This window comes from Dipodomys merriami, unplaced genomic scaffold (genome assembly GCF_024711535.1).
Source record: "Dipodomys merriami isolate MVZ:Mamm:240054 unplaced genomic scaffold, mDipMer1.0.p SCAF_48, whole genome shotgun sequence".
Taxonomy (NCBI): domain Eukaryota; kingdom Metazoa; phylum Chordata; class Mammalia; order Rodentia; family Heteromyidae; genus Dipodomys; species Dipodomys merriami.
This window is the reverse complement of record NW_027206046.1, coordinates 2,743,172-2,771,168: the sequence shown is the minus strand read 5'-3', so window position 1 is coordinate 2,771,168 and position 27,997 is coordinate 2,743,172. Positions and strand designations below refer to the sequence as shown.

At 45.4% G+C, this 27,997-nt stretch overlaps 2 protein-coding genes across 4 annotated transcripts in view; one reads left to right on the top strand and one right to left on the bottom strand.

Annotated features, from left to right (window-relative positions):
* Positions 1 to 6,854, bottom strand: part of Dpp8 (dipeptidyl peptidase 8) — a 66,270-nt gene extending 59,416 nt beyond the window's left edge. Inside the window, exons 1-2 of one of the 3 annotated variants that reach the window (XM_069995152.1) lie at positions 6,695 to 6,854; positions 50 to 319 (exon numbers count right to left, since the gene is read on the bottom strand). In XM_069995152.1, the coding sequence (XP_069851253.1) occupies positions 50 to 308 (259 nt within the window). In that variant the 5' untranslated portion in view covers positions 309 to 319; positions 6,695 to 6,854. Of the gene's footprint in view, positions 1 to 49; positions 320 to 6,344; positions 6,435 to 6,694 lie in introns of those variants that run through there. The other 2 variants (XM_069995150.1, XM_069995151.1) reach the window with 2 other exon arrangements.
* Positions 6,855 to 9,131: 2,277 nt separating this feature from the next.
* The window catches only part of Hacd3 (3-hydroxyacyl-CoA dehydratase 3), a 32,019-nt gene continuing 13,153 nt past the window's right edge, over positions 9,132 to 27,997 (top strand). Inside the window, exons 1-5 of the mRNA XM_069995157.1 lie at positions 9,132 to 9,428; positions 22,724 to 22,766; positions 24,459 to 24,532; positions 25,632 to 25,796; positions 26,783 to 26,834. Coding sequence (XP_069851258.1) covers positions 9,342 to 9,428; positions 22,724 to 22,766; positions 24,459 to 24,532; positions 25,632 to 25,796; positions 26,783 to 26,834 — 421 coding nt within the window. The 5' untranslated portion in view covers positions 9,132 to 9,341. The remainder of the gene's footprint in view (positions 9,429 to 22,723; positions 22,767 to 24,458; positions 24,533 to 25,631; positions 25,797 to 26,782; positions 26,835 to 27,997) is intronic.

Genomic DNA, 27,997 nt, shown 5'->3' with positions numbered 1-27,997 from the left:
TGCCATTTGATTTAACATGTTTCCTCTCAGAAATGAACTTTATACTTACCGAGGTAATAGATCCTGTCCGAATAAGGTCCATCTGGATCATTCCTCCTCACAAACATAAAATCATGCGGGGCCTTAGCCATCATGTAGCCATGATATTTTCTGGTATCAGCAAGCAGCTTTTTCAGCTGACTCCAAGAATACCGTTCAACATAAAACGGCTCCAACTGAGGGCGATTCTGCAAGTCAATTTGGTCCTCACACTCTGCTGTTTCAAATACCTCAACACCCGGCTGCTCTGTTTCCATTGCTGCTGCCATGTTGCATTTTCCTAGAAAAACAAGACACTTCCATGAAGCTGTTCACAGGGTTGTCTTATACTAGCACAATGACAGTCAGACACGCAGACACCACACATCAAGAAAAATTGCTTAGCACCCTTGTAAAGAAAGCTAGCAAGAAAAGCGAGAGCTCCCGCTTCTCTGTGCTCACTTTAAAAATGAGATTTACAGGAAAAAAAAAAATTGAGGTCATGTCAATTTCACTGTGACTATAAATCCCTCTGGGAACTTTTATAAAAGGCCCTCCGTAGGTATCTCTTGCCAACATTCCTTTTTCTTTCCCACAGTAGAAGGAAACAGGCCATGTGCCAGTTTGCTGCCATGTTCCACCCAAAAGCATGTCAACAGAGAAGCTAAATGTGCCAAGGAAGTTAAGTGGTTTTGCATTTTAAAAAGTAATACACTGACAAAGTGGGTCTATCCAGCTCATAGGAATAAGCACAGTAAATTAGAACAGTAACACACTGTCACAAACAATGTGCTTATAACAACCTTTCTAGGACAATGACCCAACATAATATAGTTTTCCTTTTAAATGAACTCCAACAACAGAATACTCAACTGGCTGGAATCTAAAACTTACATGAGTATTACCAATTTTTAACTAGCGGTTTAAATGAGGAAAAATATTATCTTTAATCTTATTAGAAGGTAAGGAATAAAGGATTTAATGTTTATATTAAAATTTTGATAAAAGTTTGCACCTAAGCTGGGCGCTGGTGGCTGGCACTTATCATCCTAGCTACTCAGGAGGTTGAGATCTGAGGATCACGGTTCAAAGCCAGCCCGGGCAGGAAAGTCTGTGAAACTCTTATCTCCAATAAACCACTAGAAAACCAGAAGTGGCACTGTAGCTCAAGCAGGAGCGTGCTCACCTTGAGCTGAAGAGCTGAGGGACAGCGCTCAGGCCCAGAGTTCAAGCCCCACACCGACCAAAAAAAAGTTTGCACCCAACCTACCAGTTCAACCACCAAAGTATTTGTTAATCTCATATGGTAGTGCACAACTGTATTCCTAGCACTTGGGAGGCTGAGGGTGTTGAACTACTGAATGTTGAACTATTCCAAGATCCTGTCTTGGAAACCAAAACAGCTGGGTGGTAATGGCTCATGCCTGCAATACTAGCTACTCAGGAGGATATGAGGATGAGTTCTGAAGCCAGTTGAGGCAAGAAATGTCTATGAGACAATTACCTTGAATTAACCACTTACATAAAAGCTGAAGTGTAGCTGTGGCTTCAGTGGGAGTGCCAGTCTTGAGCAAAAAGCTAAGCCATAGTACCTGTACTGACACATCAACACAAACAAATACAACCTCCTATACTAACAATGCTTGTTTTACAAATCTGAAAGAATTTTTCCTTTATCTTTTCCAATGTTTGCAAGCAAGATGAGTGAAATACCACCAACACAAACAAACAAAGTGAGTCTAACTCAGTGATTGAACGTTTACTCAGCTTTTTAAAAGCCCTGGTTTTGGTCCATTATGTTACTTACACACACACACACACACACACACACACACACACACACACAATGTTACTTACACACACACACACACACACACACTCTTTCTCTCTCTCTCTCTCATTTTTCATACCACCACCAAAGAGCAACATAAAAAGTTTATAGCAAACTGTTCTTTTTTCAATAATTGTAAAAAAACATGTAGAGCCAGAGTTGATGGCTCCCACCTGCCCACCTGTAATCCTAGCAATTTAGGAGATCTGAGATTGGAGCTTCAAAACCAGCCTAGGCAGTAAACTCTGGGAAACTCTTATCTCTAATGAGCCACCAAAAAGCTGGAAGTACAGCTGTGGCTCAAAGTTGTGGAGCACTAGTCTTTTTTGTCAGTCCTGGGCCTGAACTCTGGGCCTGGATGCTGTCCCTCAGCTCTTCAGCTCAAGGCTAGTGCTCTACTACTGGAGTCACAGCGCCACTCCCAACTTTTTCTGCTTATATGGTGCTGAGGAATGGAACCCAGGGCCTCATGCACGCAAGGCAAGCACTCTACCACTGAGCCACCTTCTCAGCCCTACAGCACTAGTCCTGAGCAGAAAAGTTCAGGGACTATGCCAGACTGAGTTCAAGCTCCATGACTGACATTAAAAAAAAAAAGCTAATGCCCAAGGTTAACATGAATTCAAGATAAGTAGTGACTACAACACAGGGAAAGTTAATAGTTGTGGGGGTGTCCACCAGGCTTCCCATTACTGGCAGACAAATGAACTGAACTCTATGTCCAGCAAACTACACCATCCCTTCCAATAGAACAGCAGCAAAGGAACCAGAAAGCTACCAGTTACATTAGAAATTCATTAAAATGATTAATACTGGACACTGACTTCCAATGATTAAGATTCAAAACAGCCCACACAGCTCAGCAGAGAATTGTCATGTTGAATACTGCTATCTAAATTTCAGCATAAGCTGGGTCGCTGGGGGCTCATACTTACAATCCTGCTCAGGAGGCTGAGATCTCAGATCACAATTCAAAGCCAGTCCAGGCAGGAAAGTCTGTGAAACTCTTACTTCCAATTGGCCACCAAAAAAGCTGGAAGTGGGAATGGGAGCTGTGGCTAACGAAGAGGAGTGCTAGCCTTGAGGGGGGAAAAATGCTCAGGGACAGTGCCCAGGCCCTGAATTCAAACCCCAGGACTGGCACAAAAACAAACAACACAACTAAATCTCAGCACGATCCAAAGCAGTTGTTTGCCCTTCTAAAATCTAGCAGAGGCTACTTCCTACCAAATATATCATGAACTTAGTTTTATAGTTATCAGAGTAAGGGACAAATGAGAAGAGAATCTACACAAACTGGTCTCATTTCCTTTCACTTTTTTTTTCCCCTGGTAGAACTGGGGTTTGAACTCAGGGTCTTGTTAGCTGGGCAAATACATCTCTAAACCAAGGCCTGCTAGTCCAAGGCTAAGAAACATAACAGAGCCACACAGCGGACACTCTCCAAGTTTCAATGCCCAGTTTTGTTTTTGTTTTTTTGTCATTGTTAATGTTTCTACATACCTTACATTGAAGTAAAATTATCTGGTTATTTCTGAATGGTGTTATGGTCCTTGACTATTTCTGACTCTCTACTCAGGTATACATGCCTATATAGAGCATATACACCCTATATAGAGCAAATGACATTCTGCCATTCTGGATACTCCTAGTAAATGTTTACTTTTTTCTAGGATAGACCTGGCAATTGTTAGTGTGATTCATTTCCAGAATTCCTTAATGCCTTATATACAGTCTCCAAACACGTGGCTGATATTTTCCCTAAAACAAGGTCACATATGTTGTCAGTAATGGATGTATTTCATTGTCTTACCTTCCTCTTCACCATAGATCTTCCCTATAGCTACTGATCATATTCCCATGGGCTCAGATCTCCCACACTCAGAGATCATTTTCAACTGACCCACTTTAAGAATAGATTTCTTCATGCATCTAGCTCTCTTTTCATTGTAATCTTTCCTTTACAACCAATCTTGCCGTCAGATAATGAAATGAAATACAGTATCAGACTGTTTATCATGGGGATGGACCTTATTATGTGATCAAAAGATTTGAGTCTAAGTCCCCAAACCATACCTAAAACTGCTAAGAGCCGAGTGCTATTGGCTCACATGTGCAATCCTACTTACTCAGAAGGCTGAGATCTGAGGATGGTGGTTCTAAGCCAACGCAGGCAGGAAAGTCTCCAATTAATCACAGAAAAAGCCAGACATGAAGCTATGGCTTAAGTGGTACAGTGCTAGTTCTAAGCAAAAAAGCTCAGGGAGAATGCCCAGGCCCTGAGTTCAAGCCCCAGAACTGGCATGAAAAAAAAAAAAAAGGGAATTCTTTGGATGAAACATATAATGGTTAAATTATTTTACATCTGTAATTAATATTATCAAAATTCTAAAATTAAGCTGGGTGCTGATGGCTCACACCTGTAATCCTAGCTACTCAGACTGGGATCTGAGGATGGCTGTTCAAAGCCACCTCGGGCCGCAAAGTCTGTGAAATTTTTATATCTAATTAACCACCAGAAAAACAAAAGTGGAGCTGTGGCTCAAAGTGGCAGAGTGTTAGCCTTGAGCAAACAAACTCAGGGACTAACCCCCCCCCAAAAAAAAAACAATTATTTTTCTTCAGAACTGTATAGCTCTGTTTACTCAAAAGAAAATTCTAACTAGAGTATGAATCTTGAAGGGCTTTAAAAAGTCATAAAGACATACAATTATGTCTATCATAAAACATGAAAAGCCTATTTCTGTTCCCCTTTTGCATGATGTTCCCTATCAACCTGGTTAGAGCTAGAATCAACTCAACAGGATAAACATAATGAGATCTACAGCCATTTTTGCAGAAAGGGAACTCAGATTTAACAAACTGTTCTAAGACAAGGTCTTGCTATGCAGTCCAGGCTGGTCTCCAAGTTGAGATCCTCTTGCCCAAATCTCCCAAGTGGAAGAGATGGGGGAGAATAAGATGCATTGCACTCTCACAAACCGACATGATAAACTGAAACTTCTCTAGGTCTACTACCTAAACATAATTAAAAAAATATATAAAAAGTCTCCCAAGTATGGGAATAAAAGGCATGCACTAGGACTTCTCACAAGATGAAGAATGTTCTATTTATTTAAAATGCAGTCCTTTTTTTTTCCCCCTTGCCACAAGTCTATGACAGTAAGATGAGTAACTTTTCTAGAAAAATTCATGGGGATGGAACTCAGGGCCTGGGCACTGTCCCTGAGCTTCTTTTGCTCAAGGCTAGCACTCTACCATAACTTGAACTGTTTATGTGATATTGAGGAATCCAACCTAGAGCTTCATGCATGCTAAGCACTAAGCCACATTCCCAGCCCCAAATTATCATTTTTATGCCATTCTTGGGGTTTGAACTCAGGGCTTGGGCTTTTTTGCTCAAGGGTAGTGCTTTTACCATTTGAGCCACAGTTCCACTTCTGGATTTTTGGTTATTCTGTCCAGGTTGGCTTCAGACTGTGATCCTCAGAACTTAGCCTCCTGAGTAGCTGGGATTATATGCATGAGCTACCGGCGCCGGCTCAGGGTGGGATGGTATCTGGTAATTTATCGCTTCTGTAGCCAAAGTGGATGGCAGGGAGGAGAGATCCTGGTTAAAGCTAAGTGCCAGATGGAGATGAAACTGTGAGCATTAGACTAGCAAAGTGAACAGGCTAAGAAATCAGGACACCACTCCGTAGCACTAAGCCTGTCATTCAGGTTGTCTGGACTCAAGAAAGGGCTTGGCTGGACACCAGTGGCTCATGCCTGTAATCCTACCTACTCAGGAGGCTGAAATCTGAGGATCGCGGTTGGAAGCCAGCCCGACCAGGAAGGTCCGGGAGACCCTTAATCTCCAAGGAACCACCAGAAAACCGGAAGTGGTGCTGTGGCTCAAGTGGGAGAGCGCCAGGCCTTGAGCAAGAGAGCTCAGGGACAGTGCCCAGGCCCAGAGTTAAAGCAATTAAAAAAAAAAAAAAAAAAGAGGTTTGGACCAGTCCAATAGCATTCCATATTTTTTTTTTTTAACTTAAGGGCCAATCGCCTCACGCAAACACTCCTCGCCTCACGGAATCCTACCCCACTGCACCCTCCGGGGGCTCACAATTTGGTTCAGTTCTCATCCAGGGGCAAAGATCGCGAAAGCTGACGAAGGAAGAGGAGAGGTGCCCGCAGAAAAAAGGTGGAGGGGGGGGGAGAAGTGGGGTTGGGCAAGCGAGGGAAGCCCCAGGCTTCGTGTGTGTGTGTATGTGTGTGGGTGTAGGGATGCGGGGGGAGAGGAGGTGCAAACCCGGGAAGTGTTCTCGGGCTTGCGGGTGGGTGGAACAGAACGGGCGGAGGACAGAGAGCCGGGGGGGGGGGAGGACGGGGAGGGGGGGCCAGGAAGAGGGGGTTGGGTGGGGGGGATCGACCCAAGTGAAGCGGCTAAAGTCGAGCCGGAAAAACCAGAGAGAAATCGGGAGGTCAGAATCCCCTCATCTGCCCCAAAGCGGACCTCATCAGGCCAAGTTCTCCGACCTCCGGGAACTTCCGTGTTCTCCTTTTCGTGAAGCCGGTCCCGAGCACCTGCTGCCCCCTCCCTCCCACCCCACCCCACCCCCTACGTCCTCAACCCCGGCGAGGTCCAAAGGGAGATAACGGACGCGGACGTCCGGAGGGCCGGCGCGCCCGGGAGCGCTCAGGGAACGTTGGCTTCCTCTTCCGGCAAGGGGAGAAACCCCCCCCCCCCGCCGCCGCCGGCTCGGGCCCCCGCGCGGGCGGCTCCCCGGGCGGACAGGCCCGGGAAGGCTGGGGCCAAGGCCTCGCGGGCTCCGGGGAAGGAGGAGAGGGGGGCGGATACCGCACCTTCCCCCCAAGCCCCGCTCCCCGACGCGCTACGGAGCGGGTCCGCGCCGCTTCATGTCGCAGCCGCCTCCACTCCGGGTCCCGGTGACAGCAACTTCCGCGGCGGCCGTGGCGGCCCCCCCCCCTGCGGGCGCGGGGGACTTAAAAGGTGGCGGCCGCGGGCGGCAGCGGCGGCGGCGGCCAGGGCACTTCCGGTTTCTGCAGACCCCACCCTTCCAGTGGGACAGGAGCGGATGGACCAAGAAGGACGCTGCCTCCGGCTCCGGCTGGGTTCGCGCGCCACCCCGCCCTCTAGTGGTAGGAGGAGCGAAGAGCCAGTGAGAAAAGACGACGCGAGCGGAGCGGGGCGGGGCCGGGCGTGGAGGGGGCGGGGCCTGGCGGGGAAGGGGCGGGGCCGGGTAGGGAAGGGGCGGGGCCAGAGGCGGGGCAGGGGAAAGTGTAGAAATGGGCCACAACCTGCAGCGTGTTGATCCTATTTCTTTTTCATTCTTGCCAGGAGGGTTTAAACCCAGGGCCTTGCGCTAGCACTGGGCACGCTACCACTTTAGCCACAACTCTAGTCCAGCTTTTTGGTTTATGTGTGCAGATCCTGGGGCTTGAACTTTGGGCCTGGGCGCTGTCCCTGAGCTTGAGCCACACCTTTCCTTCCAGCTTCCACCCCCACCCCCTTCCCTCCTTTTTTGGTCGTTAATTGGAGATAAGAATTCTGGCTCGGGCTGCCTTCCTCCCCGTGCTTGGCAGCAAAGACAGTAAAATCCTTCTCCCCTTTCTTCCTCCCCGGCTCACAGACACACCCACTTCACCCTCGGATTTGGGTCCTGAGCTCCCACAGTCTTACCCGTGTTGTGTGTGCTGCCAGTTTCTCCTCCAGCGCTCAAGGATTCCGTGGTTTTGCCATACTCTTGACAGTTCAGCACTTTCAGGATAAGTTCGCTGTCATCTATATGACCCACTCAGCTAAGTGCTTCCTGGGAGCTGATGGGATTCTTCTTTATAATTGGATTCTTGGTTGGACACAAATGGGAGGCCTCACACCTGTAATCCTAAACTACTCAGTAGGCTGGGATCTGAGGATCACTGTTTCAAGCCCATTCAGGCAGGAAACTGTGAGACACTTAGCCTCAATTAACTAGCAAAAAGCTGGAAGTGGAGGTATGTCTCAAGTGGTAGAGTGCCAGCCTTAAGCAGAAAAAGCCAAGCAAGTGTGTGATGCCCTGGGTTCAATGCCCGGTACCGGCACACACATGAACATACCTCCTCCAAAAACAAAAACATGAAAACAACTGGGAATTAAAAGAATGGGATTCCATTTCCCCACACCTCAGACTTCTAGTTTTCATTGAAGCATTGTTTGCCATTCAATCTTTCACTACAGAAGAACTTGGAGATGAAAATGAAGACTGATGAAATCAATAAGACATAAATGAGGTTTGGGGGCATGGCTCACATGGTAGAGCACCTGTCTACCAAGTATAAGGTGCTGAGTTCAAATTCCAGTATAGCGAAAATGTAAAAGAAAAAAGACCTCATGAATGAGTGTCATCTTCAGGTCAGGCTTCTTGGTTCGAGTCTAGACATGAGTTGTCAAGATGTCTCTCGGCAGGAAGGACAGTCTCCGGCACTGCCCAATAAAACAGTCATCAGATGGCTATTAAGTAAAACCTAACTGTTGTGGCATGGCTACAGTGCTGAAGAGCACCTAGTGGGCTATTTCTATCATAGCGGTTCTACTAGCTAGCACTGGGAAACTCTAGTCTTCACACTCCAGGGAGCCCTCTGGGACCAGCTGCCTCCGTTGACTCCACCACTACATTCATCTTTATTATTAATTATTAATTACTTTTGTGCCAGCACTAGGGTTTGAACTCACAGCCTGGGAACTGTCCCTTAGCTTTTTCACAAAAGGCTGGTGCTTTACTAATACTTGAACTCAGCTCCATTTCGAATCAAAAAAAAAAATTAGTTGTAGGTAAGAGTCTCACAGACTTTTTTTTTTTTTTTTTTTTTTTTGGCCTGGGTTGATACCAGGATAGGATTTTGACTTTAGAAGCTTATACTTGCTTGGCTGGTGCTCTCCCACTTGAGTCATGCCTCCCAGTTCTGATTTTTGCTGGTTAGTTTTGGAGATGGAGTTGCAGATTTCTCTACCCTGGCTATGAACCATAAATCTTTGGCTCGCAGCCTCCTGAATAGCGAGGATTACAGGAGCCACCGGCGCCTGGCTGAGTCTTTTCCACTTTTTTTAAGATGCTTTCCTGGCAAGCCGGCGAGAACCACGTGACGAACCCACTGCAGACTCCCGAGTGTCAGACAAGCCGCACCAGGGTCGTCATGACGTAACCGTGGCCCCGCCCCTTCCCGCCCGCCCCCGCCCGGCTCGCGCCCCCGCCCCCGCCCCCTGCTCAGCAACGCGCAGGCGCGGGCCGCGAGCGTGGGGTGGGAGGGGAGGGGGGAAACCATCTCCTGGTAGTTGCGCTGCGGACTCCGGAGCGGTGTGTGTGTGTGTGTGTGTGTGTGTGTGTGTGTAAGGGGAGGGGGTTTGCGGCCTGCGTTTGCCCAGCTCCGGCCGCGCGCGCGTCCGCTGAGGAGGTATAGCCAGGCGCCGTGAACCGAGCCTCCCGACTCCACGGGGGGGGGCAGCGTGGCCATGGAGAACCAGGTCCTGACGCCGCACGTCTACTGGGCTCAGCGACACCGGGAGCTGTATCTGCGCGTGGAGCTGAGTGACGTGCAGGTAAAGGCCGCGGCGGGCGGCGGGAATCCCGCGGGGCGGCGGGCCGGGCCGTGCACGCCCTGGAGGGCCTGCAGTGCGCCAGCCGGGCCCCGCCGCCCCGCGGCGCGGCGCGCATGCTCGTCCCGCTCCGGGGCTGCAGGTGGCGGCGCCGACCCCGGAGCCCGCCCCGGGCCTCTTCGTTCGTGGCCTGAGGGAGGCCCGGGCCGGCGGGGTGGGGGTGGGGTGCTCACCGTGGAGGTGGAATGGGCCCCCCTCGGGGTCTGAGGGGGGCCGCGTGACGGTGGCCTGTTGCGTGGTGTCTGGGTACCCAGCGCTGGCATGAAGGGCGGGGGGGTCCAGCCAGCCCCCCCTCCCACCTTGGGGTCACCGCCTCCTGAGGGGGCGATGGTAGGTGACACCATCCCCAGCCCACCGTTCAGTGATGGAAATCGTGCTTCCAAATGTACCAGACGACTCCTGCTGGACTTCCCCCCCCCCGCACCCCCCTCCCCTCAAGCGATTGTTTCTGGGGGTTTGAAAGTTGCAGGGTGCTAAATTGCATAAAGGACTCAAAAATGATCTTATATGATATTATGATTGATTTCATGTGAGCAAATCACAGCCCCCCCCCCCCTTCAAGCGATTGTTTCTGGGGGTTTGAAAGTTGCAGGGTGCTAAATTGCATAAAGGACTCAAAAATGATCTTATGTGATATTATGATTGATTTCATGTGAGCAAATCACAGCCCCCCCCCCCCAATAGTGGTAGGTTCCGTGATCTTTGAACTCCCATCTCTCCGTCCAAACATTTCATCCAGGATCCGGTTCTGTGAGGAACTAGAGTATTGCATCTGGAATGTTCTTTCTACAGTCATTCTTATTCCCTAGTCTCCTTGAGAGAGCTGTGTTACTCAGTAGTAATCTCGCTCACTCCCAATCAGACATTTGTCTAAACCTATCCCTTCCTCTGACATGTCTTGCTGAATGAATGTGGGTACTTGGCTAGTGTTGAGCTGAATTTATTGAGTTTAATCTTTGCTTTTAGAGTATAAATCAGCTTGCCTCTTGAAAGATGTTAATGGTACTGATCAGAATGCCTTAAGGCATACTACTTTAAAGAGGCTACCGTATTACATGATGTGTCATTTGATGTGTTAACCCAACCTGAATTACACTTTTGCGTCATAGGCAGAATAAGTGTTCTGTTCCGTCTCCCTCTACCCTGCTTACTAAAATGGAAAAGAACATCAAAATTTTTAGTAGACAAGGATCAAAGTACCCATTTAGAGAGGGAGAGAGAAAGATTCTTCCAGCAATCAATAGAAAAAGTCTAGAACATGTTACAATAGTTTCTTTATATATTTAAACAATATGTAGACCTGATTAGAGATTAAATTCTCTAAATATATATCTGGTAATAAAGATAGACTATTAGAGTACATTTTGAAGCTCAAGCAGTAAAGATTTTTTTTTTAGGGGGTGGGATAATAATGGAAATAAATGGAAATAGGTTGGATGAATGAAAAATGGACAGTACTGACATTTTTCTTGAAAGACTAAAAACCTCTTAAACATGAATACACGTGTTAATTACATTTAGGATACTTATAATATGTAGACACATATTTGAAATAGATCACAAAAATGTGAAGGTGGAGAAAAATGTGAAAGTGAAGAAAAAAATACTGCTTGGGAAAGAGAAATCCTTTTAAAATTTTCTTGAGGGGGAGAATAAGTCTGTAATTATTTTTTTTCTGCAATTATTTAAAATATTCTGGGATTTCACATCTGTGATTCTGAGGCATCCATTTCAGTTCTGCTAGTTTAAAAACAGGCATATAAATACCATTCATAACGAAATCCTCTAGTGTGTAAGGTACTACAGATTTACAGAGATGAGTTAGACAGGATCAACTTTTCCAGGACATACTATCTAGAGGAAAATGCTATATAAAAACAAAGTTTTCTTCATGGGTAGAAAGTAGGAGACCTTCCAGAAAGAGAAAGGTATAGATTTTTAGACACTTGTCATGTTAATGTCCTACAGCCAAAGAATATTAGAATACACCTGAAGAATTGTCTCTCCGTGGAGAATGGCCATGGGGTGATGGTTCAGAGGGTGTTAGAACTGATTATAGGATTTGGGCATTGGTGTTTAGGGGAGGGTTGAGGGCAGTGGGGGCTCGCTGTAGCTTAGATGCTGACAGATAAAGGAGGCAGTTCTTTGGTTGAGTATCTGGATAAATCTTACCTGTGAAGAGGAGAGACTAACACAAGAATAAATTGTAGAGCAGAAGCAGCATTTTAGCAGAGAGGTGTTTTTTGTTATTTTGCAGGTGACATGGTGACTAAGTATTGAATAGGTTTTGTCTCATTTTGTCAAAGTTCCCTAGTAATTTTGTCTCAGGTTGGTATTCTGTGAGATAGTTGGGTTTGAAAGGAGAATAATGTGTGCTATGTCTGCTTCTGAACATCAAAGGTTGTTTCTCTCTCTCTCTCTCTCTGTCTTTCATACATTGATTTCTCAATGCAGTGTATGATCTGATGAAACAAGAAATTCTGGTTCAAGATGAAGCAATTCACTTATTTGTTTAATAAGAACTATTTATGAGCCAGGCACCAGTGGTTCATGCCTGCCTGTAATCCTAGCTACTCAGGAGGCTGAGATCTGAGGATCATGGTTCAAAGCCAGCTGGGGCAGAAAAGTCCTGTGAGATTCTTGTCTCCAATAAACTACTCAGAAAAGCCAGAAATTGCACTGGCTTAAGTGGCAGAGTGCTAGCTCTGAGCACAAAGAGGCTGAGGGATAACACCCAGGTGCTGAGTTCAAACCCCAGGACTGGCCAAAACAAAACAAAGCAAAAAACTATGAAGTAATAACAATTCTAGTTTCTCATTAAGCTGGGTTCTGGGTTCTTGGACAGTTCTTTACCTCCTCCTGCTTCCCACAACGTGTCCTACAGTTTTGTGTGTGATATTTTAAAGGGTTGAATATCAGTGTGGGGGCATCCCTCCCTCCTAAGGTAAAGAGAGTTGTTAAGTTGTCATATCTGGACCTGCAGGGCTAGTGACTGATAAGAAGCTACTGCTGTTGTGTACAGGGGTTGTGGACAATAATGACTTCATGAGGGATAGTGTGTTTAAGGTGAGCAGTAGCAAGAGACATCAGGTAACTTTCAGTATAGAGCTCACATTTAAGGAGAGCATAGGGGCTGGGAACGTGGCTCAATGGTAGAGTGCTTGCCTTGCACACATGAGGCCCTGGATTTGATTCCTTCGCACCACAGAAGCAGAAAAAGCCGGAAGTGGCACTGTGTCTCAAGGGGTAGAGCACTAGTCTTGAGCTGAAGAGCTGAGGGACAGCGCCCAGACCCAGAGTTCAGGCCCTACAACTGACCTGACCAAAAAAACAAAAAAAAAAGCAGAGTAAAATGGACAGGTTTGCTCCATAGGCATTTGCTCATTTTCCAAGGTTTTTCCTCCCCTAATTTGTGTGTGTGTGTGTGTGTGTGTGTGTGTGTGTGTGTGTGTGTGTGTGTGTGTGTGTGTGTGTGTGTGTGTACATAGATGTGCATGCGTGCCAGTGCTGGGGCTTGAACTCAGGGTCTGGGTGCTGTCCCTTAGCTCTTCTCTCTCTCTCTTTAAGCTTGTATTTTACCACTTGTATTTTACCACAGCTCCACTTCCAGCTTTTTGACAGGTAATTATAAATAAGAGTCACATGGACTTTCCTGCTTAGGCTGTCTTTGATCCACAATGCTCAGCTCTCAGCTTCCTGAGTAGCTAGGCTTTTAGGTATGAGCCACTGGCAGCTGACCCAAGCTTTTGCTTGTTTTAATTGACTGTGGACATAGTACGTAAGTCTGAAAAGATATTGTTCTTGTCCACCTCCTAGAGACAGGTGAAAGATACTGTTCTTGTCCATCTCCCAGAGTCTGGTGTAAAGAGTAGTCACTGAAGGCCCAAGACTGAGACCTTGTGCTTCTATTTCAAATCTGGTGACAGAGGATAATAATTACCTTTATGAACCTCAATCTCTTTATGCAAGTACATGTGAATTTATAACATCTAATTCACAGGACTGTGGGTTGCACTGGACGAAAGTCAGCATGGGAGAAAGCAAAGGAAGGGGTGCTATTGTCCAAAAACAGAAATGTACTCATTACCTGTCTTACGAAATGGTAACCCTTCTGTACAACACCTTCATAGAAACAGTAAAATTATATTTTAGACAGTCAGTGTCATGTGGATTAATGGCCTGAATTTATAAAGTAAAACTACTAAAAGAAAATAGAGACTGTCTTTATGCTATTGGAACATGGAAGACTGTCAGAACTTGCATCCTGAAAAAAAGAGTTTGACAAGCTGGGTGCCTATGGTTCACATCTATAATCCTTGCCACTCAGGGGTCTGAGATCTGAGGATCACAGTTTGAAGCCTGCCCTTCAGATTCTTATCTTCAATTAACCAACAAAAAGCCGGAAGTGAGGTATCACCAAGTAGTACAGCTAAGCAAAAGGGCAAGTCTCTTGAGTCAAGCCCCAGTACTGGCACAAAAAAAAGAAAAAAAGAAAAAAAAAGAAGATATTTGCAGCATATGTCACCTGACAAGTTAACTAGCATCTTGACTATTTAAAGAACACCTATACATGAAGAAGAAAAAAAAATACTAGACAGTAGAAAGAAAGGATAGTTAATATAAACAGGCCAGAATAAAAGGAAACAAGCATGGCCAATAATCCTAAAAAGACACTTAACCTTGATTAGAATTAGGTTTATATAAATTAAAACAATAGTATTTCTCACAGTACATTGGGAAAATGAAGTGTGACATTACCAGTGTTTGGTGATGAACCCTTTTTAATACAGTTGGTGGAGATATTAATTGTAATAACTGATCTGAAGGACAGTTGGCTTATCTAGTTAACGTGAAGATGAGCATATCCTTAGAAATTTGGATCCTTAGAGGAGCTCTTCTACATATCCACAAGGAGATAAATGTTCAAAATAAAAGTTACATTGGGCACCAGTGGCTCACACTTGTAATCCTAGCTGCTGAGGAAGCTGAGATCTGAGGATAACAGTTCAAAGCCAGATGAGGCAAGAATGTCCATGAGACTCTTAGTTCCAATTAAGCACTGAAAAAGCTAGAAGTGAAGCTGTGGCTCAAGTGCTAGAGTGCTAGCCTTGAGCAAAATGAAGCCCAGAAACAGTACCCAGGCCCCGAATTAAAGCCCCAGGACCAACAAAAAAACTAAAAAGAGTTATTCCAAAGTCAGAAAGAGTTATTCCAAAGTCAAAAATTTGAAAACAGCCTCAATCTTATACCAATAGGAGAATGAATAAATTGTGGCTTATTTACACAAAGTGAACTACATAAGGCTAAAATGAATGAAACAGCTGGGCTCTGGTGGCTCACACCTGTAATCCTAGCTACTCAGGAGGCTGAGATAGGAGGATCTTGTTTCAAAGCCAGCCCAGTCAAGAAAGTTTGTGAGACTTATCTCCAATTAACCACTGGAAAACCCAAAGTGACACTGTGGCTCAAAGTGGTAGAGCGCTAGAACTGAGCAAAATTATACAGGGACAGCTCTCAGACCCTGTGTTCAAGCCTCATGGCCAACAACAACAAAAAGAATGAAACAGGGTCAACTCTATCTGTTTAGAGTTAAAGCTTAAAAGTATTTCTGGTGAGGGCTGGGACGGTGGCTCAGTGGTAGAGTGCTTATTTTGCATGCATGAGGCCCTGGATTCAATTCCTCAGCACCACATAAGCAGAAAAAGCCGGAAGTAGTACTGTGGCTTAGGTGGTAGAGTTTAGCCTTGAGCTGAAGAGCTGAGGGACAGCACCCAGGCCCAGAGTTCAGGCCCCATGACAGACCAGGTGAAAAGGCAAATTGAAGGATGATGAGAGCAGTATGAAACTATGTAACACATATAACAGGATATATTGTAAGTAAAGAATATTTCAGGGGCCAGGAATATGGCTTAGTGGTAGAGTGCTTGTCTAGCAGGCATGAAGCCCTGAGTTTGATTCCTCGGTACCACATAAACAGAAAAACCTGGAAGTGGTGCTGTGGCCCACATGGTGAACTAGCCTTAAGCAAAAGAAGCTCAGGGACAATGCCCAGGCCCTGAGTTTAAGCCCCAGGGCTCGCAAAAGAAAAAAGTTCCATGCTGTGAGTAAAGAAACAGTCCAATTTTAGAATAGCTGTGCCTTGCAAGGATGGGGTATGTTAGTGGGAAAGAATAGTGGAATTGAGTAATTATACAAATTGAGATCCACACGACAGTGCAGCACAGGCCTGTCAGTTAGATGTTATAATAGTCCTGGAGTTGGAGCTAAGTTTCTTTTTTTTCTTTTTTCTTTTTTTTGGGTCTGGTCGTGGGTCCTGAACTCTGGGCCTGGGCGCTGTCCCTCAGCTCTTCAGCTCAAGGCTAGCGCTCTACCACTTGAGCCACAGCACCACTTCCGGCTTTTTTCTTTTTGCTTATGTGGTGCTGAGGAATCGAACCCAGGGCCTCAGGCATGCAAGGCAAGCGCTCTACCACTGAGCCACCTTCCCAGCCCTAAAATCTTTTTTTAAAGTGTAAATTTATTATTATTAAGGTGTTGTGTAGGGTAGTTACCATTTCATAAGTCAGGTAATGAGTACGATTCTTTTTTGACAATGTCACCATTTCCTTTGCTTGTTCTGGTTATTTTTGAGATGAGGTCTTGTTTTTTTGCTCGGAACATGATCTTCCTATTTGTGTTTCCTGCTATTGCTGGAGTATCAGATGTATCACACCACACCTAGCCTTTTCGGTTGAGAAGAGGGTACCATGAGCATTTATTTATTTATCCAGACTGGTCTTTAACTGTGATCTTCCTGATATTTACTTTCCAAGTAGTTAAGATTACAAGAGTGAACCAATGACACCTAGCCATTTTGTTTCTTAAAAAAGGAAGGCAAATAAACCAAAATATGGTAGACTTTTGTTTTTTTGAGGTTGGCTAATTCTTGAAATATTTAGTAATAAAAACCCAGTAAGTCTAAACTATACTACAGTACAAGAGTACAGTCCTAGAGCTGTAAATGAAGTAATTTGGTAACCATTGAATGTTTGAAATGGTTCAGGTACTGGGCTAAGTGTTACTCACTGGAGAACAGCCGCTGTGAAGATTGTACCTTCAGGTTGAAGGAGTAGAGATAAGTTAATAACTAACTAGGCAAATTGCTAGAGGGAAAGAAAGATTGTGGTATAGTAGAGAGTGGTCTATAGATGCTGTTTTAAATTGACTGGGCTAAGAGGTAATGCTTTGAGCAAAGTGAAAGTTAAAGGATAAAATGAATTATGCAGAAAGCTAGGAGTAAGGCTGGGGATGCATATTAGTGTGTGCTTTGCAGGCATGAGGCCAGAGTTTGATCCTTTGCATCACACACACACACACACACACACACACACACACACACACACACACACACACACACACACACACACACACACACACACACACACACACACACACACACACACACACACACACACACACACACACACACACACACACAAAATCAAAAGGAAAGCTGGAGATAGAACATTCTAAGAAGCACACTTAAAAAGACTTGGTGGAGGCCTGGTGGATCCCAGGAACAGAAAGGATATTTGTATGTTTGAAGGATAGTGAGGGAGAAGTTGAGGGGTTTGTAAGATGTAGGTCATGTGGAGCTTTGTTGCCATGGTAAGGAACTTGGACTTCATTGTAAGAACAGTGGGGAACCATTAAAATAGTTTTCAGCAGAAGGGTGACTTTGTAGGATTTGTGATTTTAAAGAAGTTGTTGTGGGACTGGGAACGTAGCTCAGTGGTAGCATGCACAAGGCCTTGGGACTGGTCCCCAGCAAAGGGATGCTGTGTGGATTCCAGGGATGGAGGGAAAAATTTGGAAGACCAGTTAGAGAAGTTGTGATAGTGTGGATGAGAGATGAGGGGGCTTAGTCTAGAAATGGGAGTGAAGATGGAGAGAATTACATTTGGAGAGAAATACATTATCTCTCAGGCCTTAATTTCTTGTAGAGGAGGAAGAGAAAGGAATCAACTAGCCTTAAAATTTTAGCATAAGCCCAGAGTCAGATGATGGTAGTTCACTGACATGGTTAAGAGTAGAGAATAAAGCTAGATGCTGGGGGCTGGGAAGGTGGCTCAGTGGTAAGAGTGCTTACCTTGCATGCATGAAGCTCTGGGTTCAATTCCTTAGCACCACAGAAGCAGAAAAAGCAGGAAATGGTGCTGTGGCTCAAGTAGTAGAGCTCTTCAGCCTTGAGCTGAAGAGCCAAAGGACAGTGCCCAGGCCCAGAGTTCAAGCCCCATGACTGACAAAAAGTAACCAAAAAACCCTGGGGCTGGGAAGGTGGCTCAGTGGTAGAGTGCTTGCCTTGCATGCATGAGGCCCTGGGTTCTATTCCTCAGCACCACATAAGCAGAAAAAGCCAGAAGTGGCACAGTGCTCATGTGGTAGAGTGCTCGCCTTGAGCTGAAGAGCTGAGGGACAGCGCCCAGACCCAGAGTTCAGGCCCCACGACTGGAAAAACAAAAACAAAAACAACAAATTGACAAAAGTAGTAATACAGGATTGGTTGCTGAGGCACTTCTTAGCCATTTAGAAAAGACATTAAGAACTGACAAAAGGGGCTGGGAATGTGGCTTACTGGTAGAGTACTTGCCTAGCATGCATGAAGCCCTGGGTTCAATTCCTCAGTACCACATAAACAGAAAAAGCTGGACGTGGTGCTGGGTTTCAAGTGGCAGAGTGCTAACCTTGAGCAAAAGAAGCTCAGGGACAGTGCCCAGGCCCTGAATTCAAGCACCATTTAGAAGTTCAGCAGAGGAGAAAGAACCAGCAGTGAAGACAGGGAAGGCAGAGTCTGTGAGGCATGAAGTCCTGGACAGTGTCCTGCGGAGTCCTGAAAGCTAGGCGAGAGAGAACATTCCCACCAACACAGTCAGCTGAGTTTGGTGTTACATTTCTTCAAGGATCTATTAGCCATTTGTATTTCTTCTTGTGAGAACTGTCTGTTCAGTTCCCTTGCCAGCTTTCGTTGCTAGTCTTTGTTGTTTTGTTTTTCTGGTACTGGGGCTTGGACTCAAGTCCTCCTGCTCACTCTCTGCTCTGTTCACTACTGGTGTGCTACCATTTCAGTCATGTTTCTACTTCTGGATTTTTGCTGATTAATTGGAGATAAGAGTCTCATGGACTTTCCTGTCTGCGCTGGCTTTGAACTATGATCCTTAGGAGTAGCTAGGATTATAGGTGTGGACCACTAATGCTATAAATAGCTTTTTTTGTGTGTGTGTGCCAGTCCTGGGGCTCGAACTCAGAGCCTAGGCACTGTCCCTGAGCTTCTTTTGCTCAAGGCTAGCGCTCTACCAGATGAGCCACAGAGCCACTTCTGGCTTTTTCTGTTTATGTGGTACTGAGGAATTGAACCCAGGGCTTCATGCATGCTAGGCAAGCACTTTACCACTAAGCTACATTCCCAGCCCCCTATAGATAACTTTTCAAAGTGTGTTTCTTGGTGGGGAGAAAGGGAGCAGAGCAATCTGTGGTGTAAGTAGCATTCTTAGCCTTAAGAGGAGAGATTATTGTGGCTAAGGCAGGCATTCTAAAGGATGTTGACCTTGAGATGTGTTTTTTAGTATTAGGTTGAACTTGGGTTAAAGGGGAATTAAAAAGGATATACTACTGAGTGCTGGCAGCTCATGCCTGTAATCCTAGTTACAATGGAGGATTGAGGTTGAAGTTAGCCTGGGCAGAAAACGCCATGAGTTTTCTCTAAAACAGCAAAAATTGAGTTAGAAGTAAGGTTCAAGAGGTACTAACGGAGCAAGCAAGCTGAGCGAGCGCAAGGCTTTTATACTTAGTACTGTCAAGGAAAATGTTAATAATGTTAAATAAAAAAAACTTAGGAAAACAAAAGTTGAGTACAGAGTGTAAACTTTTTATGGCACACAGGTGAACCTAGTAGGTAGACAGGTGTCAATAGGCTGTTAGGGATGAGGTTAGGAGAAGAAAAATGGGATGAGTCTTTTCAAACCAACAGACAAGGAACTATCCCTAGTCCACATTGAAAAGCAAAGTCTTACTTTATTTTATTTTATTTTTTTGGGTCTGGTCGTGGGGCCTGAACTCTGGGCCTGGGCGCTGTCCCTCAGCTCTTCAGCTCAAGGCTAGCGCTCTACCACTTGAGCCACAGCACCACTTCCGGCTTTTTTTTTCTTTTTGCTTATGTGGTGCTGAGGAATCGAACCCAGGGCCTCAGTCATGCTAGGCAAGCACTCTACCACTGAGCTTCTTTCCCAGCACCCAGAAAAGCAAAGTCTTGATTGCTGGTGTTATTTGTCTCAACACAGGTAAGGGCTGGCTGGCTGAAGACAGTGGTCTGCTGTTACTTAAGGACCCCGTTTCAGGCTTTAGCATGTACTTGTTCCTGCTTTATGCATGTCACTCACTGCTATAGCAGGAGCACTAGCAATCAAGATGGACAGGCTAGGGTTTATGTGTTAAAATCAGCTGTAGATAACAAAAAAAAAAAGGAATTGAGCTAAATTAACAATCAAATAGAACTTTGCTTGTTGTGTATAAGAAATCTGAAGGTAGTAAGTCCACAATTGGCAAGCTGCATAATGGTGTTAGGATCAGCTCCCATTTCCTTTTATGTGCCAGTACTGGGGGCTTGAACTCAAAAGGCTTAGGCACTGTCCCTTAGCTTTTTTGTTCAATATGGGATTCTACCACTTGAGCCACAGCTCAACTTCTAGCTGTTGGCTGTTTAATTGGAGATAAGAATCCCTCAGACTTTTATGCCTGGTTTTATGGACTGGTTTTGAACTGTGACAGGTCTCAGCCCCCTGAGAAACTAGAGCCACTGGTGCCCAGCTTCCCATTTTCTTTCCCATGTAGGGATTTCATCCTCAAGTTCTTCTCTTCCTCCTGTAGCTCCATCATAGGCTAGTCAAGATCCAAACAGGAGCTCTCCCATGTTATTTTATTGATTACACACTGACCAGCCCTGTTATCACTATGAAAAGGGAATACATGAAGGTATAAATACCATAGGAGAAGATTGTTGGGGGCAGGTGTGTTGTGTGTTCCACATTTTTTTTTTTGCCTGAGGCTGACCTTAGACCAATATTTTCCTACCTGTGGCCTTTCACCTAGCTGAGATCACACCACCGTACTTTGCTTATTGATTGGGAGTAGGGTTGGAAATGTCTTGATAACTTTTGCCAGTGCTGGCCTTGGACCTTCATCTTCTTGATCTCTTCCTCATAAGTAAGTAGGATTTCAGGCTTAGTCCAACTTGTCCAGCTAGCTTATAACCCTTACCTCACAACCCTACTTCTCAGCCTGGAGATTTAGTCAGTGGTAGAGTGCATATTTGTAAAGGGCAGTGGATCCAATCCCCAGCTGTACTAACAGACAAAAAAGCAAAACATCTTCTTGTAACTGTTTTTTTTTTTAATTTTTTTGTCGGTCGTGGGGCTTGAACTCTGGGCCTGGGCGCTGTCCCTCAGCTCTTCAGCTCAAGGCGAGCGCTCTACCACTTGAGCTACAGCACCACTTCCAGTTTTCTGGTGGTTTTTGGAGATAGGAGTCTCACGGTCTCTTCTGCCCGGGCTGGCTTTGAACCGCGATCCTCAGATCTCAGCCTCCTGAGTAGCTAGGATTACAGGCGTGAGCCACCAGCGCCCGGCCCTGTAACTGTTTTGATGCATCTGCTTACCCTCCTTTTGCTGCAGAGAACATCATCTAGATTCTGGCTCTTCTGTGTGAACTTCTTACTTTGAAGTCTTTCCTCCCCCTCTAGAAGTTCTTCACTAAAATTTAATGTTTACTGCCTGGCTATGCTTTCTGGCTCACATCTGAAATCCTAGCTACTCAGGAGGCTGAGATCTGGGGATCACAGTTCAAAGCCAGCCCGGGCAAGAAAGTCTGTGAGACTCTTTTCTCCAGTGAACTAGGAAAAAGCTAGAAGTGGGGTTATGGCTCAAGGGATAGAGCACCAGCCTTGAGCAAATAAAGCTCAGGAACAGCTCCCAGGCCCTGAGTTCAAGTCCCAATACCAGCACATTTAAACACACCCCTCCCCCCCCAAAAACAAAAAACCTTTGCATTTACTGAGCCATCATTCTCCATTTCCTGACTCTTGGCTATGCACAGAGCATATAGGCTCCCATTGATCATTAGTGTACCCTCACTAGGCTTCTCTGTATCTTGATGATTTCCTTTATTTATTTATTATTATTTTTTGGTCTCTGTGGGACTCGAACTCAGGGCCTAGGTACTGTTTCTGAGCCTCTTTGTGCTCAAGACTAATGTTCTATCACTTGAGCCACCACACCACATCTAGTTTTTGAGTGGTTAATTGGAGATAAGAGTCTCATGGGGAGTTTTCTGCCCAAGCTGGCTTCAAACCTTGAGCCTCTGATCTCAGCCTCCTGAGTAGCTAGGTTTATAGGTATGAGCCACCAGCACCTGGCTGATGATTTCCTTTGATAAGTGAGGAGGTTTTCTCACTGAGCCTACAGGAGGAAGGTGGAGTTGGGCCTCTGGGAACATTGCTTGCACAGTAACTGAATTGGAAGTAGGAGGTGGGTTGTTTCTCAGCCACTGAAACATTCCATAGCTTCATTTAAATGATGCTAGTGACTCTGGGGAATAAGCTTGGAGAATTTTGAACTCTTCTAGTCTTTGTTTGGTGGGGGGTTAAGGATGTCTAGGGCTGGAGGCTGCTAGAACTGGAGGCACAGTGTATTTCATTTCAGGTAAAGCTCCTTTCCTCGTGTTGCAATATAAGGTCCCACTCACCTTAGTGAACTTTGTCCCAACCATTGTGCACAGTCTTAGTTACCAGAATGAATACTTTGCTGCTTTTTTTACTTGTTTGGTGTTGAGCCAACACCTTCATAGCCACTTGATGTCCTCTTACAGGAGGAGCAGCTGAGAACCTGATCCCCTAGGTCCTCAGCTCAGGGGCTGAGTCTTGGAGATGAGTGCATCCCCCAATAGCGTAGCATGTTGCATGATGGGCTGCCAGCAGCTGACTCAGAACCTGATTGCTCTGCACTGTAAAAGTAGTGTAGAGTCCTTGGAGAAGGCTGTAATCTTAGATGGGTGGGTGCAGACACAGGTAGAGAAACCTCAAATAGAGATGTGAATAAACCATCAAACATTCTCTAGGTAGGAGCGTGAAGCTCCAAGGAGGAAGTTCCTGGTTTAATGTAATTTTTCTCATTAACCTGCCTTCTCCCATCTCTGGTCTCTCTTCACAGAACCCTTCCATCAGCATCACAGAAAATGTGCTGCACTTCAAAGGTCAGTATCTGAATGTCCAGCGGTAGCTACTGCTGCCTGTCAGGAGCCATGTCAAGGCACAGGGATAAGAGGGGTGGCCAGCCTATCATCCAAGAGTTGAAAAAGATCTTTGTTTCCTTATGCCATTTGAGGTGCACTAAAGGAGAGGTCAGCTTCCGCTTTCATTCTCTGTCACTAGTTTGAAACTTCAGGCTCAGAGCTGTTTTTGAGATAACAGCATTTCCATGTACCTTACAACTAACTTTCCCTTCTCCTTCCCTTCTTCCCTCCCTCCCTTTCCTCCTTCTTGGGTATTGAATCCAGGGCCTATACCATAGCTCTTTCTGTAAGGAAAGAAAATTGCTTTCTTTCTTTCTTTTTTTAAATTACTTTTTTTTTTTTGTTGGTCGTGGGGCTTGAACTCTGGGCCTGGGCGCTGTCCCTCAGCTCTTCAGCTCAAGGCGAGTACTCTACCACTTGAGCTACAGCGCCACTTCCGGTTTTCTGGTGGTTTATTGGAGATAGGAGTCTCACGGTCTCTCCTGCCCGGGCTGGCTTTGAACCGAGATCCTCAGATCTCAGTCTCCTGAGTAGCTAGGATTACAGGCGTGAGCCACCAGCGCCCGGCTAAATTACATTTTTAACTGTAACCCCTCTGTATATCACCTTTATAAGAACAAAAAAAAAAATTACGGGGCTGAGAAGTTGGCTCAGTGGTAGAGTGTTTGCCTTGCATGCATGAGGCCCTGGGTTCGATTCCTCAGCCCCACATAAGCAGAAAAAGCTGGAAGTGGCGCTGTGGCTCACGTGGTAGGGCTTTGAGCTGAAATGCTGAGGAACAACGCCTAGGCCTAGAGTCAGGCCCCATGACCTATTAAAAAAATAAAATAAAATAAAGTAACAGACAATGCCCAGACCCTGAGTTCACACACATACATGTACATACACACACACACACACACACACACACACACACACACACACGAAAGAAAAAGAAAAAAAATTAAAAATGAAAAATCTGTCTTTAGTGTTACTATAAAGGTAATACAGAGGGCTTATAGCTATATAAGTCAGGTAAAGAGTACATTTCTTTTTGGACAGTGTCACCCTTTCCCCTCTCTCCCAGTTTTCCCCCCATCACCAACCACAAATTGTATAGTTCATTTTCAAGGAAGTTGCTTTCCTTAAACGTATCAAGATGGTACATGCATTGGATTTTTCTCTGTAGGGTTTAGAACCAGAGTAAACATGAAAAGTTTATGTACATGCCACCTTTGTCTTTCCCATTTATAACCTTTCACTTGCCCATGACTTATACTGAGGGCTGGTAGCTCAGTGGCAAAGCGCTTGCCTAGCAAGTGCAAGGTCCTGGGTTCGATCCCCAGTACCAAAAAAGAAAAGAAAAAAAAATACAGTTACATTAAAAAAAAAAAAAAAAAAAAAAAACAACCCAGACTTATACTGACCATCACCCAGCCTATATTGGAAGATTAGGTAAATATTCCAAGATAGACCATCAGAGGACTTATGGAGATTAAATTTTTTTCCCAGAATTTTGGTTTATCTACTTGCTGAGTATCTGCTCACCAGCTCCCACACATTTTGACAGGAACCATTAATATTTGTTCAATGTTGAAAGACCTACCATGCTGACTTTTCAGGTAGCCTTGCTATGCTCAAGTGCATAGTAACCCATGTTTCTTTTCCATATAGCCCAGGGGCATGGTGCCAAAGGAGACAACGTCTATGAATTTCACCTGGAATTCTTAGACCTTGTGAAGCCAGAGGTATGCTTTTCCTTTCTCACATACCTTTCCTTTGTATGAAGTGAATATTAGCAGTATAGTACAGTGAAGGGCAGGAGCTATGGAAGAGGAGATAAAAACCAAAGGGGAATGATAAGAGTTTTGAAAAAAGTTTTAGTTGTGGAGGAATGGTAACATTGGATCTGGGTTTTGCCATTTGTTGGCAACATGACCTCAGTTCTTCGAGTTCCATGTTTTTTTTTTTTTTTTGGCTGGTCATGGGGCTTTAACTCTGGTCCTGGGGACTGTCCCTGAGCTCCTTAGCTCAAGGCGAGCACATTACTCCTTGAGCCACAGTGCTCAAGGAGTTTCTGGTGTTTTATTGGAGTTTCTGGTGGTTTATTGGAGATAAGAGTCTCATGGACTTTACTGCCTGGGCTGGCTTTGAACCAGGATCCTCAGATCTCAGCCTCCTGAGTAGCTAGGATTACAGGCATGAGCCACTGGCTCCTGACTTCATGTTTCTTATGTATGAGATGATTGGATGACCTGATCCTTGGGGTCCCTTCCAGCTCTGGTCTTCAGTGATGGCAGAGGAGCATGGCACCTCTTAAGAGCAGGGTAGTTGATCAACTAGGAATAGAATCTACAATAGCAGTCAGAAAGTGCTAAAATGGTTTATCTTTAAAAACAATAATGCTAAAATATAATTGGAGTTTCTCTTCATCCAAGACTGGAGGAACTTCTTGCATATGAAGGGAAGGATGTAGTAGATGGTATATTTCAGTTTTCAGATTTACACTCAGCTCTGAGCTTACTGATCTCCCCATGCAGAAGCTTCTCATTTTGAGATACCACTGATAATCCTGGCAGAAGGGGAGAGAACCTGTCAAGGGTTTGTTTCAGAGACAAAGTAGAGGCTATGCAGAGAAAGAAAGAGCTGGAGCAGAATCAGAGAGATGCCTCTGTCTGGCCAGCTCTTCATTGTGACAGCCCTTGGTCTAGATTTTCTCTTTGCATTGCAAGACCAGAGAAGGAAGGTGAGTAAGCATACTGCACAGCTTCTCTGTGGTGCTATGCTGGTAGAGTGAAGTTCCAGTGAGGGGAAGAGGCATTCTAACATTTTCACTTTCTGTTCTAGCCGGTTTACAAACTGACTCAGAGACAGGTGAACATCACTGTACAGAAGAAGGTGAGTCAGTGGTGGGAAAGGCTCACCAAGCAGGAGAAGCGTCCACTGTTTTTGGCCCCTGACTTTGATCGCTGGCTGGATGAATCGGATGCTGAAATGGAACTCAGAGCCAAGGTCAGTAAGGATTCCCAAACCTTGCCATTGAAGATGGAGAACTGAGGAATTCCAGTTACTCAGGTCACTTCAGGTTCCTCTAAGAGTCTCATAGGATGGGGATGAAGGTACAATTCCTTTAAAGACTTCGACCTTTTTAAATGAATGAATGAATTTATTAATGGTCCCAGGGCTTGAACTCAGGGCCTAGGTGTTGTCCCTGAGATTTTGTGCTCAAGGCTAGTGCTCTATCACTTTGAGCTCTGCCGCTGTGAGCCACAGCTGACTTTTTTTTTTTTTTTTTTTTTTTGGTAGTTAGTTGGAGATAAGAGTCTCACAGGCTTTCCTGCTTGGGTTGGCTTTGAACTGTGATCCTCAAATCTCAGTCTCCTCAGTAGCTAGTATTATATGTGTGTACATATGTAAAAATGTACATACTCTAGGCCTGGCCCTACAGTTTTAGGGTAGTACTCTCCCATGTGTGTTGTAGACTCTTTGTTTGTTTGTTTGTTTTTGGTCTGGGGCTTGAACTCTGGGCTGGGTACTGTCCCTCAGCTCAAGATGAGTGCTCTACCGCTTGAGCCACAGCACCATTTCCAGTTTTCTAGTGGTTTATTGGAGATAAGAGTCTCACAGACTTTCCTGCCCAGGCTGGTTTTGAACCAAGATCCTCAGATCTCAGCCTCCTGAGTAGCTAGGATTACAGGCGTGAGCTACTGGAGCCTGGCTTGTTGTAGACTCTTATCTCATGGATTTTTCTGCCCTGTCTTTGGACTGTAATCCTCAGATATCAGCCTTCTGACTAGGTAGGATTGAGGCATGAGACATTGGTGGTGGCTGAGTCGGGCTTTTTAATATCATCAGCTGGGTCTCTTTCCCCAGGGGAACATGCACACAGTTAGAGGCGGTAGCTTAAGGGAGTCAGATCACTTACCCAGAAAATGGGCTTGTGCAGCATCTGGGAATCCTAACTCGTGTCCTTGAGAAATTTCTGTCTTAATTTCTAGGAGGAAGAACGCCTGAATAAACTCAGAATGGAAAGTGAAGGCTCCCCTGAAAGTAAGTTGCTCCTGCTGGGAGTGTAACTACTGCTCATAGAGGTGGGGTGGGGTGAATGTGATAGGGTTACCACAGAGAATGTTTGCATGTGTGTATGACAAGTCCTTTATGTCTGATGCCTAAGCTATGCACACCTACCTCAGTAGCCTCACTTTAAATTTCCTGTTTGAGATCTGACACTGTCTGCATTTGCCAGGGCTGCTATAGCAGAATGGAAGAATCTCAGTCTCCTGGGCTGAGGGCAGATGGCACCCAAAGCCGGCATAGGCATGTGGAATGTGCACAGTCCAGCCTGTACTCCTTCACCCTTGCATTTCTCTCCCACCTGAATCCTGAGGGGCTGTACTATAGACAAGTGTGAAGATAATTCTGTGTAGCCCTGCTGTCCATGAACCTTAAAAAAAAATCCATTTCTGTGCTGAGCAGGTGGCTCAGTGGTAGAGTGCTTGCCTAGCACGTATGAAGCCCTGGATTCGATTCCTCAGTACCTCATACACAGAAAAAGCCAGAAGTGGTGCTGTGGCTCAAGTGGCAGAGCCTTGAACAAAAGAAGCTCAGGGACAGTGCCCAGGCCCTGAGTTCAAGCCCCAGGACTGGCCAAAAAAAAAAAAAGGAAAAATCCATTTCGGTAGGGGTGGTGAGGTAAGGTCAAGGGGAGGAGGGGTAGGTGAATGGAGAGAGGAATGGTGGGCAGCGAACACAGCCATAGTGTTCAGTGTACATATATAAAAACGGTCTAGGTGAATTGAGGGAATGAGTGGGGTTGGGAGACATGGGTTGCCATTGATCAGATTGCATAAACTAACATGTTGAATTGAAGCCCCTTTTAATTAAAAAAAAGAAAACAAAATCCATTTCTATTTCTTTTTTGTCAGTAGTGGGGCTTGAACTCTGGGCCTGGGCGCTTCTTCAGCTCAAGGCAAGCACTCTACCACTTGAGCCACAGCACCACTTCCGGTTTTCTGTGTGGTTTATTGGAGATAAGAGTCTCACAGACTTTTACTGCCCAGGCTGACTTTGAACCGCAATCCTCAGATCTCAGCCTCCTCAGTAGCTATGATTACAGGCATGAGCTACCGGCACCCGGCTTTCCATTTCTATTTCTGTCCAATGAGTTATCAGCAGGAAACTCTGTAAGTGCAGGTATTATTTAGGTTGCATAG